At 41.7% G+C, this 15,012-nt stretch overlaps 1 protein-coding gene across 1 annotated transcript; it reads right to left on the bottom strand.

Annotated features, from left to right (window-relative positions):
- Positions 1 to 2,579: 2,579 nt before the first annotated feature.
- gpr176 (G protein-coupled receptor 176) lies at positions 2,580 to 13,995 on the bottom strand (the record flags this gene model as incomplete). The annotated part of the gene is made up of 3 exons (XM_080047775.1): positions 2,580 to 3,807; positions 6,331 to 6,583; positions 13,752 to 13,995. 3 exons carry the CDS (start codon positions 13,993 to 13,995, stop codon positions 2,580 to 2,582), a joined length of 1,725 nt encoding a protein of 574 aa, XP_079903901.1.
- Positions 13,996 to 15,012: the final 1,017 nt, after the last annotated feature.

Genomic DNA, 15,012 nt, shown 5'->3' with positions numbered 1-15,012 from the left:
GACTGCGGTTTTGTCCATTAAATAAAGAGCTACTAAAACATTCTCTAAAGATAATATCTGACTGGTGGATATCTAAACTGTGTGGTAGTGCTGCTGACAGAGTAACAGTAAGGCCCTGATCTCTTATTAACAGTCTAGACATTCACTACCCCATCAATCACAACAACAAAAGCCTTGAACACAGCACATATACCAGTGCTTTCTCTGAAAATGGCAATGTACCAACTGGAGTTTTACGACACATGTCAAGTGGTTGTGTAAGAGCTTTTTATGGTTGATTGTCTTCTGTAGGTTATAGCCATAAAAGTGGCAAACATAAAAAGGAGCATACAATACTTACTTTGAGGAAACATCTTTCCATTTAGTAGCGCCTCTGGAGCCTATATTCACCTCACATGGTCTTCTTCAGCAAAAGAAGTCTGCCATATATGATCGAAAGCTCCAGAATATCTACTGAATGTCGAGATTTTTTTCTTAACTCAATTTACTAAGACAGAAATCTATTAGGATGCTCAAAACAATGAAAATGTATCTACAATTCCATGACAGCTGGGCCAACTTCATCTGCACTGATGAAGATCACATGATGTGATGGAAAGCTTCAGAACATGCTACTAAATGGACCTTGCATGATCATATTTGATTGACTGTTACTTGGCAATGTAAGCAAACATCCCCCCCCCATCCCCCCCTTCCCCCCACAGCACAGAATATGTGACATCATCTTTTTCCATATGAGCCCCGCCCACTTCAAGCCAGTGAGACAATGTCAAAGAAAAAACTAAGAAAAATCTCTCATGTAAAACAGACGAAAAAACGTAAGATTACTTGAAGAACAAAATATTAGTATAACACAAGTATAGAGTATAACATTTTTAAACCAACCTCTCTGCATCATATTAATGCTCTGCATTCTGTTGTCAAGCTCTAATGGCTGCCAGACGTTAACGTTTGAATAAGCTTTAAATCACATTTGAAAGAAAGTACGATCCAAGGATAAAGACATTAATGATCTCCCTGTTTCGTGGGATGCATTAAATAGACAGCATTCCGCGCTCAGTGTTTTTCTTTATCTGTCTATTCTGTACATCGACCATAGCAGCTACTGTACTCTGCGACAACTGCTCATTGCAGAAGCAGATGTATGTAGATGTAAGAATAAACATGTTACTCATGTCTCTCCAGCTCTTAAGTGGTAGCAATGCAGTGTTTCCAGTCAGCCGTGACTGCACAATTTCGCCTCGATAACAGCATGGTTAAAGGACACAATATAGATCTCTGTGAACACAGAAGAGGATTGTGGGTAGCCCCGGAGGGATATACGGCTTGACAAATATTTGAAGTGCAGCCAGGCTCCATTTACCTCAGCCCAAGCCTCAGTTGAAGTTGCTATAGTTGAATTATGCATCACAAAGAAGACAGAGCCCATGGCGTTAGTTGGATAAAAATTAAATTAAATTAAAACTAGTTCGCAGAGCTCCTGTTGATACAAAAGTGTCGTTGTTTTTTGCTCTTATTTTCTTTATTTTTACAATATTTTCAAGGAGCAATTGATTTTCAGGAAACCTGGGGAAAAATAATCAAATTGATCTAAGGGGGCTTAAAGATCCCAGACCTGGATGACAATAATTTCTTTCTTATTTTTATCAAAGTGAATCTGTAATGTCCAGTCATTATTTCTCTCTATTTGAAGCACTTTGTGTTCAAGAAAACAAATCCAAACACACAGTAGAGCATACAAAATTTGAAAAAGAAGTTCACATTTTTAGAACAAGTATTTGCATACTGTACATGTGCATTTCTCATCTCATTAAATCCATTTACATATAGTACAGTACAAATGTACAACACTTACCACATTAGAAGAAATGTGAATATTCCAAAAGTGAGGAAAAGAAGGCCAGCAAATGGCCAATTAATTCCAAATCAGAAGTAAAACTTGCAAACGTGGTAACAAAAAACAGTCCCACAAAGGGTTATGTGAAAAGACACTGATGTCCAAATGTACAGAGTGCAAACACTGCATCACCATTAAATGAAAGGTTTTGTTTGGAAGTTCAATATCCTCACTTCATATTTGCAAAGGAAATACAGTATATCATTCAGTATCAGTGCATCTCTCAGAATAATTGGATTTGTACAGTGTGTTCATTTGACTACTGATGCCAGCTCTAATCAGAAAATGGAGACTCAGAAAGGCATCAGCCTTATCAATCACGTAGACATTGTAGGAGTCCTTAATCATGAAATTGGACCAGTTCAAGTCATGGTGCAGTTGGACTGAGCAGACATATTCCCCACAGGATTATAAATATTTGAAATCATATTGATTTTCATATGACAAGAGAGCTGCGAGGCCTCAGGCGTATAGATTTTGTGCAGTGAGGTTGAACACCTGGACTTCTACAACAGCTACTACATCTGAGAAAAATGTGAAAAAAGGAGAGAAGGTTTAAACTAACCAAAAGCCATCTCTCCGACCAGCTTGACACATCAATATCCTGTCATGGTCTGGTCAACTCAAGATGGCGACCCTGTTCATCATGAGTGTCCAGTGTTGCAGATCAGTGGGATATAGTTTATGGGTCCACAGTGGGGAAGGTGCTGACCTTATTGTTTCTGCTGATTCTCCGTTCAGGTCGGGACTTAGGCAGTTTGGTCTGGATCAGCTCCTCAGGTGTGTTACCCAGCGGAGGCAGCAGCCTCTTCTTGCTGTTCCTGGTCTCTGGTAGCCATTGAGGTGGCAGCTCGAAGGGTCCGAAACCAAACTGTGGGGAGTCCTCAACTTCTGTGGGTGTAGCTGGTGCCACCTGAGATGAAGAGGCATAAGCACATGTGTGGACCGGGGAGGCCCGGGGTGCCATGATTGAAGGAGGACCATCCTTTGTGATGACCAGCCCTCCCCCTGTTCCCTGTAGAGGGTCCTTTTTGGTCATTACCTCCCCTCTGAGGCTCCCAAGTCTGGACCCACCCTTCTGATCCTCTTTGGGTACGGAGCAGCCTCCGGATCCTTGGGAAGGCATCTCGTTCTCTACATCTTCTTCTTCCTCAGAGGGCCTGTAAATCTGCTGCTGGCCAATGTTAAACATCTCCAGAAGCTGGCTCCCAGAGCGACCGGCTGTCTCCAGTCCCTCCGGCTCCCCGATCACACCCTCCGCTCCCAAAGAGGGCACTCCCCTCATGCTGACCACGTTGCGGCGGCTGTAACGTCTGTGAATCCTGGCCAGCAGGTCCAGCCAGCTGTGGCGCGCAGATCGGTTAACAGTGAGAAACAGAAGCGGGTTGGTGACCAGGGACACCTTGGGTAGCCAGAGGGCTGTTAGATACAGTGAGATGGGAAGCTCTTTAGTGTCTGCCAAAATGGTGCGGTAAACCACCAAGGCCCCATAGGGAGCGCTGCAAGCTGAGAAAGCCAGCACCACAGCCAGCAGAGTGGCATGTAGCTCAGCCTCTCTCTGGGACACGTACGGGATAGAAATGCTGTTCTGGGGAGTCCGCAGCGCCGCAATTATGACTTTCTTCTTCTGGCTGGCACTGAGCGCTCTGCGGATCAGCAGCATGAAGAAGAAGACCAGAGCGAGAGGGAGGATCACCGTGGTGACGTTGTATATCAACACGTACACCATGTGGCCCAGGGAGTGGGCCTGGTCCTCAGAGCAGGACGAGGTGACGTACACGTCTGTCACATTGGTCACAGCGAACACAGGGAGGCTCGCCACCACCGCGTGGGCCCAGATGTAGATGATCAGATCGCGGGATCTTGCATCTGAGATCTTCCTCTCTAACGGGTAGATCACGGAGTAGTATCTAGATGCATAAAAGACAAATAATTTTAGCAAAAAGACTGCGAGAGTCCTTTTTTGCAGAAGAAATGTTGACATGTCATGGTAGGAAATTAAGCCAACAAGTAAACTAAAACTAATGATGGCTGAAATAATTTTAGCTGCTTCAGATTCAGACCATGTCCACACGTACAATTTTTTTTTAGAAAATGCATCTTTCCCCCCTCCGTTTGCTGAAAGACCAAACTCGGAGACTTGTACAAAAGACCAAACCGCACAGAAAAAGATAGTTATGAAAATATTGAGAGCCTTATTGAGAGACCTGTTGAGAGACTAGTAATATTGTATGCAATTATCAACACTTGACAAGTTTTCTATGACAAGTTCAAATATCTGCTTTGAAAAAGGCCTATTGCCTGACTAGACTGAAACCTCTCTTGAGATGATTTAAATGAAAATATTCAATGCACCTACGTCAGTAATAGAAACTGAAGTGTTTTGCTCTAAAAAATATATTTTTCCACTATTTTCAGTGGGCGTTAATCAAGTAAGTAAAACTGACACTGTGACCTTCTCGCCGAAGTGGAGCGTCAAGTGGTTTTGCTGAAGAGGCAGCGCACACCCACCCATTCATGCACCCATTATGTAAACTGACAAAAGATACTGACAAAATACTCACAAAAGGGAAAGAATTGAGAACCCATTTTTATTTAATAGTAGCTAGTTTGAATGTGCTGATAATAGCAGCCTGACTCATACGATATCTTTCAACTCAAAGGAACCATTAATAATATCTTCTGAGTTTGGCTTGTGAATATAAAGTGCTATACAACTTGAATAATGACTGCAACGAAAAATCTCATAACCTGGTTGTTAAAAAAAGAAAAGTGTGCGCATTAAACACTCATCCTTTTATTGGAAGGGGATGAAAGGATTTTCTCTCCATTTATACAATATGCAGTGTACTACTGCTCCTGTGTGTGTTTTTTATTTGTATGCACACCCACAAACACATAACCATATGTCCTCATATCTGTATCAAAGATAATAGATTATCTCTCATCCTATTGTTGTCCCTTGTTAATAAGCAAAACAAATCATGCCTGGATTGTCTCTTCGTCACTTCACGTTTGTGTACGAGGGTGAGGTGCTCAAGCCTGTAACTGCTGAAGCCTCGGCCAGTGTGTGTATCCACTGCCTCGATTGCCATCCCGGAGGATAAATTATTCATGGTTTGATGCCGTTCTGACTTTATTAGCTGCTACAGAGGGAATATAGGCTTTGTGGATTTGAAACCAAGGCTGAGGAGAAGACTGCAATCACCACAGAACAGAAATGAATCCCAATACTTCAAATTTCTGTCTGGTTATTCTGATATCATGAATGGTTTTACACAGTATTGTTTGGCTCGTATTGTGTAGCAACGTCAGTCATTGCTTGTGGAGCTCCAATATTGAAAACAATTCTCTGTCAATATATCTAGTGTCTGAGACTGCAGGATTTACATACACAACCAACTAAGCTCCAAGCTGATAGAGTGGTTTGTTGAAAATGTCCATTTGTGTTATACTATACCGTAATGTATTTTATTTCACCTCCTCTGTCAGAGTAATTCAGCCGTTATCTTGAGAGAAAACATATGTTGTTGTTCTCTCATGATGACGAGGTTAAATATATTTTCATCTTAAGAAAACCGCTTTTCTTTTCCTGAGATAACGGATTAATTACCAATTATCTTGAAATAACAACATTGGAAAATAATTTCAAGCATGGCCGTTCTCGGCTTCCCTAGTTTTAGACAGGGAAGATATTTAATTGAAATAGTAATTGGATTTATTAACTTGGATAGGTGGCAGAGTAGAACGAGCTTAACTATTTCCTGGAGTAACAATTTACAGAAAAACAAAAGATCAGCAGTGTGTGCGCGTGTGTGTGCATGCATTTGTGCGTGTGTGTGTGTGTGTGTGTGTGGGTAGCAGCAGCCTTCTCGGTCTGCTTTTAGCTACAGCTTTTAGCGCTGCAGGGAGGCCGCTCAGCTAGGCGTAAACATGCTCCATCGATCGCAACCTCCCAACGCCTCTTGCCGCACTACAGGGTGTAGATGGAGACTGAAGAAGACTTTCTCCCCAATGCAAAAAAAAGGACAAACAAAACCCAAATAAAAGAACTATCACCCAGAGTTAAGCCCCAGTTGATGTTGCTCCACTCGTGAAACGTGGTTGTTTGTGATTCCGAGTTTCCGTTGTCAGTGAGGACAATTACTCCAGCGGACTCGGTCAAGCCACATACTGATAAACTGATCAGAGAATCCATTTCAAACCATCCACTTCCATCAAGTGATACTTTCAAATCCTGGGAATTGAGTGGGAGGTGCCTACTAGCATTTTTTTAAAACACATACTGTATATTCTTATTATTTTGGTTTTGTAAGAGGTGGATTTTTTTTCCTTACCATGTCTGTTCTGAAAATTGCCAATCATTTCTACACACTCCACTCTAACTATGTGTTTAGTATTTTATGTAAAACACGTTTTTTTTCTGAACCAACCTGTCGAGTGCGATGGCGCTGAAGCTGAGCACGGTGACCGAGCAGAAGAGCTTGTGGAGGAACTTGAGGGCCTTGCAAAGCAGCAGGGTGTGAAGCCACCAGCAGCAGCGAGGGCTGGCCCCCAGGGCAACGTCAAAGGGGACACACACCAGGCCGGCGCAGATGCCCGAGCACGCCAGGTTCTTGATGAATCGGTTGGTTACGGACTTGAATACGTTTGTGCAGCAGGTGCACCACAACACCGTGGCATTTCCTGTGTTGGGGGGGGGGGGGGACAGAGAGGTACAGAACTTAGAATAAACATTGTCTTCTGTTTTCCAAACGTTTTGCGGAAAAATGGAATTGCCTGTATCTTTGTTTGTCCCATTTGGTCAACATTGTAGGAGGTCACATTACTGTGATTTTATTGGCAGATGTTACATACAAATTAACATCTGTAAGCACACAGGAATGCAGGCAGATCCTAATATACTGTATAGCATTACAGAAAGCTTCAACCAATAAACACAAGTGCAGAACGACCAAAATCTAACATTGTTTTCAGCCAGCATTATTGTTACCACTTGAAGTCTACTGTCACCCGTACAACTGAATTAAACCAGAGGAAGAAACCCTTTATAGTTGGAAAAAGAACACTCCGAACACTGGCATGAATGCATCTTTAAACAGCTTATTTTAAGTTCTCAGATATTTTATTCTCTTCTCGTGCTTGTTTAGGTTTTCCTATGGGCACTACACTTCCCTCCCACAAAAAAAAGGAAAATGTTTGGGTCAACTGGAGATTCATAATAGTGCCTCGGCGACAGTGTATTTAATCTATGTGAGTTAGCATGGAGGGGCTGATGATTTATCCACCATCTATACCTGACGGTGACTGAATAAATGAAGGAATAAGAGGATTGCATGGACCAAAGAATAAAATGTAAAGCTTTCACCTTAATAAGTGATTGGTTTCAATTGGTTTGCACAATCAATGAATGTACCTATTAACTAGCAAAGGCTCTAGTTCATTAGGTACATTGTAGTGCCACATAGCACGGCAAGCAAACTTCAGACACAACACAACATGTTTTTAACAGCGAGTCGGATTGAACATGTGCTTCTACTTTCTACTTTTTGGTGAAGAAACTGAAAACTGCACAGGACGGACAGTGTGTAGTCCTTCAACATGAAAAAGACCTGATGGCTAGGGCACAGAGCACTTTCAGGAAAGCTCTTCATGAAAAAAACCTCCCCCTGTGCGTCACCAAATCGCATCTAAATGTGTTTTTGAAAAGGATTTTGCTCCTGTCTTAAATAGTGCTTTTCTGAAGACATATTTCTAACCATTTGTATCTAAAAATTATACCACATATCGAAATTCAATAAAACCTTAACTGAAGTGAGACATCAAGCAGGGGAAACTGTGGCATTTTTTTATGTTAAGAGCCCTCCAAATTTAGAGAGTAATGGTTCTTAATTAGGTTTAATAAGGTGAACTTTATACTCCCTGCGTTGCGCTGACTGAGGTCAGGTTGCACAGGGTATGTGTGATACCAGCCTCTCCAAATGTAATTAACCACAGTGTTAGCAGCGCTCTTTGTGAGAGGCAGAACAAGATGTTCTCTGGAGAGGAAAATGTTTTTTTTTTCGCATTACGGTTATTTCTGTGACGTCTGTAAATGTTCAAAAACAGGCCACATTCAGTCCGAGAAAAAAAAAACGCTCATCACCACTTGACGTGCCATGGAAAAAATACAGGAATGAAATAAATGCATTGGTCTGCAACATATATGCAAGGTTGAGTGTAAAAACCTATTATCGTGGATCAGGTTGTTGAACTGTGAGGTTTGGCCTGTGAGGTTTTAAATGGAGAAGCTATTTGTAGGGAATTGTGGTTTGCCTTTACAGACAGACAGACAGACAAGATCGATAGACGATCCCTTGGGGGGTATCCAGTAGCTCACGTAGTCAATCAACAGGCAGTATAATTGATAAACTATAAAATGGACAAAAATAAAGTCAGTAAAATAGCTCAAAAACATTGAGAACTATAAATTGCATTTAAAAAAAAGCCGGAGCTAAAAAATAAATAAATATTGCTCTATTGAACATTGTCCAGTGTGAACGGTGCTAGTTTCTAACTGTTGTGGATTTCTGTGCCACACTAGGTGACAGAGCGACACGCAGGATTGTGGTATATCTAGGGGAAACCCTATTGTAACAGTTATTAATGCATAATCTCTGGAATCTGTAAAGCTGGCTCACATTGATATAATTGAACAGTCATCGTTTCGAAATACATACGGCATTACATTAAACAGGAGCATACACAAGATTACAGTTAATACACAACATTTTGTGGTAGATAATCCAACATGCAGTTGTGATAAAAGTGGTGAGCCTAAACAAACTTTACAAAAGTAAAAGTAAAAGTGGCTTTAAAGAACTGTCAAAAATGTGTGTAGGAGTTTTAGACCATGGTTACAACCAACGTGCTTCAGCTAACTGCAACTAACTAATAAGTAAAATGTCCCTGTGAGGGTCTCCAAGCAGACAACATGGGGACTCTTTTATAGTATGAGCGAAAATCAATTAGTCCTTTTGTGCCTGAAATATTCATCCGGCACTTGGAGAACACCTTGGTTACCCTACTCACAGCAACCAATGAGGTGAAAGAGCAAACACAACTATTGCTTTCTTTCACCTAACAAATGGCTGCACATCTACAGGTATAGCAACAAGAAACACACAAACCTCCCCCAACTACGTCAAAAATGCTTTGTTCGTCTACCTCGCGTACATGAACGTAAGTTGTCTCCGGTCCAATTAGGCGTTAAGAATCCAGGTGTCTAAACATAGTAGCTGTTGATTTCAAAGTGTGAAACGTCTTAGCACAATTAACACCTTCTTGCTTGCCTGTGGTTTTAAAATGACTTACACTTTCAATATAAGACTTATGTATGAATGGTAACCAACAAGAGAGTAGAGAGCACAGCTGTCCACAATGCATATGCTGTATTTCCACACATTCGTGAGAACTACTGCTAATATTAGCATGGGCCATGCACACTATGGCACATTAATCAGATTTATAGTCAAACTCTCATCTCTTTGGGGGAAATTTGACAATTTTTAAAAATTCTAGGAATGTTACAATTTTAACAATTTTAAGTGGACCGATTCGGAATAGGCTCTTTTTTTTTCACCAACCTTAAAGCTACTTTAAAGGTGCAGTAAGCCATTCCAGAGATGGCTTGTTGATATTTAAACTGACCACCAAAACAAATAGACTCCTCCTTTCCTGCTTCTTCAGAGGCTCCGCCCCTAGACACACCTTTCCTTGTGAGTGTGTAGTTTTTAATGAGACACACACACACATCCCATTTTCTTTTTACGTTTACAAATAATCTACAACAACACCATTGAGGAAAACATTTATAATTTACTTAACGTTATTTTCTTCATTTCCAAGCATTATCCATCTAACATGAATTGAATTGTGTTCCGTGTAGGCTACTTGATCTGTACAGATATTATCGTATGTGAACCCTGCCTGCTTTTATCGAAGTTGTGTAAAAAGAGTTGGACACTTCAAATGGGCTATTGCACAAGAAAAAATTGCTGGCAATTGTCAGGTTCTCAGAATCCAATTTTCTTTTTGGAGATGGAAAGCAATTGAATCCCAGCCCCATCAGGACAACAAATAGTGCCACATCTTGCGCATCCCTGATAAAAAATTGCTGTCCGAATATCAACAGAAAAAAAGAAATGCATCCTGGTTTTTAACACACTCCAAAACCCTTTTCTGATGTCAATGCTCACCACAATAACAGTCTTTCCATCCATGTTGGTGTGATTTAGTAAGATGGAAATAAAGATGGAAGTGGTAGGAGATACGTTCTAAAACGTCCTAAAAGGTGGCTTGACAATCAAGAAACACTTTATTATTTATTATAGACCTCAATGGCAGCGCTTTGTACCATCCTCAGTTCTATTATTCATTGTTTTATTTTCAGGTGGGATTTATATATTCATAGTAAGGTTGCGAGTGGCATGCTGATGAAATTGCTCTGATTGTTTTTTGCTGTACAGTTGGAATGAAACTGAATTTCCTGTTACCCCTTGTTTTTTTGTTTTTCGCAACAGTAACACTTTATTTCGATTAGGGATGTGAACAATGTGTCGATTCTCGGCTCGATTTTCGACTCGTGCCCAAGGCGACTCTAAAAATAGAAATCGGTAAATCGGGTGTTTTACTTTATTAGATGTTTTGGGGACATGTGAGACGTCCGTGATGCGAGTTCACGTGTGGTCACGAGCGCGCTGCAGGCGCTTCATTTCTGCAATGTGCGCGCATTAAATGTCCTGTGTGGGCCAACAGTGCAGTGCAACATATGCAGCATAAAGTTATAGCATTCATCTACGGCCGTGATGTTAAATCACCTTCACACAAAGCCTCCGCCCGGGCAAAGCAGCGAGTAGCGCTGTGACGGTGACGATCACCAGGAGACCTCGCAAGTAGCCTATGAGTGAATGAGCCGCCGTGCAGAAAAACTCTGTGGTTTGTTGAATAAAATGATAACCGGGGCTATCCTGCCCTTTAACGTTGTCTACGGGAACGGCTTCCGCGATCTGTTTGTATGTCTCAAGTACACAGAGCCATTTCGGCAAGCTGACAGTGCGACTGAAGGGACTGTTGTTTCTGTTTTCAGCCGAGTTCACCTCCGACGCATGGACAGCGTTTTTTAAATGAAAGACTCTCATTTTATTATCAAAAAGGCTTTGATGCAGATGAAGTCTGAACACACACAGCGTGCGGCACCAGTGTTGTTTAAAGGAAAGCGCAGTTTATCAGCACCACAACTACGCTCTGCTGCCGCAAAAAAATGCACATTGCCTTTTTTTTTCTCTTTTCTAATGGCATAGTAAATCGATCGATTTGTCGATTCATGCCTCCGACACGTCGACACGCAAATAATGAATCGTTTAACATCCCTAATTTCGATAGTCCACTGTTGACATTCAACAAGCTATCAATTTATATGCAGTTACATGACAACAGGGAATCAGTTGATATTCAACAGAACTCTTTCGACAAATTCACTGTTGACATGCAACTTAAAGCTGGGGTATGTGATTTCTGATTGGTCAAAGTTAACATGAGCTGTACACTTTGACCAATCAGAGCGAGGCTTCGATTCTCTGTTCTTATTGGCTGTTAGGACTGTCCATTCACTTTGGCACGACTTTGTTGGTGTAGAGCGTGTCAGGGAGGGACCATAGGGGAGGGACCAAAGAGAACAAGTAGAGCGGTTGAGGTATTTGGATTCAAATCTCTATCCCAACTGCCATTTTCTCCCCAAATCCTCCACCCCAGCTTTAACATTTACTAAGAATGTAACTTATAGTTGCCTGGCAGTAAGTTAAATGCATGTTACTTATCTGTTGAGAGAGTTCTGTTGAATAGCATCTGATTGACTGTTGACATGCCACTGCATATAGATAGCTTGTTGACAGTCAACAGTGGACTATCGAAATAAAGCTTTATATTTATATAAATAAAGTTACCTTTGCAACTGCTCAATGTCATGTTTCTCTAACCCCGCCACATTGCACTGCGCAGTAGGAGGTAGCACTGAGTCAGAGAAATTGTATTTATTTCCGTTATGTGATGGTGTCTGTTTCACTGTATTTCATCATGATGAACTATTTTTGGAATCTGTACAAAGTCCAGCGTCTCATTGAAGTCATACTTTGCAAACAGCATTGCTATCATGGCTGAGTGTGTTTTTATCCGGAGAGGAGAGGGACGTCATGTCAAAGCCTGTGACTATAGGCAGACAGATGTGCTGGTGCGGCCCATCAATTCACACGGCTCCTTCCTTACGTCCATCATTATCAGCAGACTACAGGTATATGCTAGGAAAGGAGATATATTTGCCAAAGAACCAGAGCACATTCAGCTCGAGAGAAGCTCAAACTGTGCATTGTAAATTATGGCTATTAATATTTGTCAATTTCATGATCAAATACATTGCTAACATCTGCCGAATTTACCACGTCAGCTTGTGCCAAAGTGCCATTGTCCCAAACAAAAAATTCACTTTAATGAAAGATGGCTCCAAGTTTTAGTCTCCAAGAGTCAGTGATTCTGGAGAATGCTTGTTGTCAAAATCGCTTTTTGTCAAAATTAGGGGAGATCTCCTCACAATCCATTACCTGTCCGTACTGTGTGTGTGCTGAAAAATATCCAGTGTTAAGCTCTGTAAACAGGGAATGTTGCTAGCTACGGTGACCCCCTTTGTTACCAGTCAACATAGCCTCCTAGGCTGTGTATTGAAACTGGATATAACTTTTTGAGCGCAAACTTGAAAAAAAAGTGATTTTAACAACAAGCATTCTCCAGAATTGCTGACTCTACCTTTGAGCCCATGTTTGCTTCTTGGATGTTTTTGTTGAAGTGTTTGATTAATTAATATAATACTGTTCAACATCCAATATTCCCCACAGGCAACACAATGACATATCCTTGGTCTAGGCCCCTAGCTATAGGAACACGACTGCCAACAAGTACGTTTTATAAAATGATCCAATACCTTGGGCACGTCATGACCTCCACATAATTTCATTTTAACAGAGGGAAGTGGAGTTCCATGTCATTAATATATGGAGGATGTGATCAGCTAGTCTGAGCGAATGCAGCCTGATCCTTTTGTAGACACGCCACACGATGCCACGCCCCATCCTCCTCTGAAAGGTACCTGATGCATCCCACACTGTGACTGACATGTATAGAGTTTGGTGAGGGGGCATCTTAGTTTTTTTTTCAATCTCATGTTTTGCTAGTGTTTCAATGGATTGGTTAAATTGTATAATTTAGTATAACTTTGAGTAAGATATGGATAAAGTTTTTTGCAGTAAGAAGCAATGACCAAAAGCTTGAATAGGGACTGTCAACACAATTGTACAACTTTTTGGACATTATGATTGGCTATTTTTTGTTCTTTAAATTGATTTTGGAGATATACAATAGTCATTTGTGCACAGTTTTGTGTAAGACCATCAATTAAACAATCCAGTTTATTATAGGGTTAGGAGTTGCAAGTACATATGAGTAAAATACTCCTTTCCGTTTAAGCACCAGAATCCTTACAGACATGGATGACGTCATCCATGCTACATTTTGGAAGATTTGTTTATTGTTGCAACTTTCATTAAATTATATTCATTTATTCTTGCATTAAGTTTGTCTCCTAGGATAGCTCTCTTGTTCCAGATTTAGGAATCAAACTGTTGAGGGTTATGGAAAAAATGAGTTGGTTTTATCAAGCAAATCCATAAAACAAATGTGTATGTCTCGTGCGTTGTATGTGGGCTAATTTCTGGGCCTTACTGTTGTCAAGTGTGCACAAGGCTGCGTGAGGCGTGAAGCCACTTACCGAGCAGCGAACTTAGGAGGATGAAAACCTGGATAGCGGTGGTGAAGTCCCGGTAGGCTTGCTCTCGGATGAGACGCTGCTGCTCGTCCAGGCCGGTCAGCTCTGCAGGTGGCGGGCTGCCGGTGCTGTCCCACTGGGTCGGAGGGCTAGACGCGTTCAGGAGATCACCCAGCCATGGGAGGTGGACTGATGTGAAATTGGCGCCACCGTCCAAGACCGTCGCTCCCCGGCTCCCACTATCCATGTCGGCTCACCAGTATGTTCGGAGGGTTTTTTTAAGGTTTGGGGGACATCATCACCAGCCAACATTGAAGAGGCATGTCTGAACTACCTTGCTGGTCTTCTGTCACTCAATTTGTCTGTTAAATTAGGAAGACACATAGTGTGTAGTCTGATAAGGATAGCCTACACATCAAAGCACATGTAAATGGCAAAGCCTAGTAGCCTAGTCTGTGCGCCCCATCATTTTCCAATGCGGATGCACGGCAGAAATCCGTGCGCAGTCAGTGAGTGAGGTTGGTTGGACGTTCCCGTGCGCCTGAAAACCTACACCGGGCAGCGAAGGGTCCATTCCGGGAAACGAAAGCATTAAGCTCCGTGAAGACACTACCGTAATATCTCGCCGATCAGGAAAGAGGAAATTATATAGGCTATATTGTGTGTGTTACTCCTGATGCTGCTGCCAATCGCAGTGCTGGCTGTCTATTGGTAGACGGAGCGGAGTGAGTGGGGGAGCCTGCCACTGAATATTTCTCAACGCGAGGTGCAATACTGAAGGGAGAGCCCCTCCTCCCCTCCTCACAGCACCGAGAAAACTCCACCGATTCTTATGAATGACAAACAGCAGAGGAAGGGGGAGTGTGGTACAATTACACACAGGTAGAGTGGGCCTTCAAGCTTCCTAAAGTGGCGGTCCTCATCCCAACACACACACATCTGCTACACTCAGTGGTGGAAAGTATTAAGCATTTTTGTTCAATTACTGCAGCCCTTAAGTAGCCTACAACACTGAGGTAGGCCTACTTGAGGTTGGCTTGACTGTGCTGATCCTTACTTACTTTTAATTCACCACACTACAGAGGGAAATCCCATTTGTACTTTTTACTCAGCTACATTTTTGTTGATACATTCAGCTTGTATTAAGGCTAATTTACAAATGAAGAATTTTCACTCAAAACAAATGAAGAGTTTATAAATGTATTTATGTATTATTTTATTATTTATCTTAATTAACTCAACATTCCAAAAGTGTGTGCAAGTG

This window comes from Ammodytes marinus, assembly GCF_949987685.1.
Source record: "Ammodytes marinus genome assembly, chromosome: 19".
NCBI classification, from domain to species: Eukaryota; Metazoa; Chordata; class Actinopteri; order Uranoscopiformes; family Ammodytidae; genus Ammodytes; species Ammodytes marinus.
Note: the sequence above shows the minus strand (reverse complement) of the source record. Positions and strands in the feature narration are given on the sequence as shown.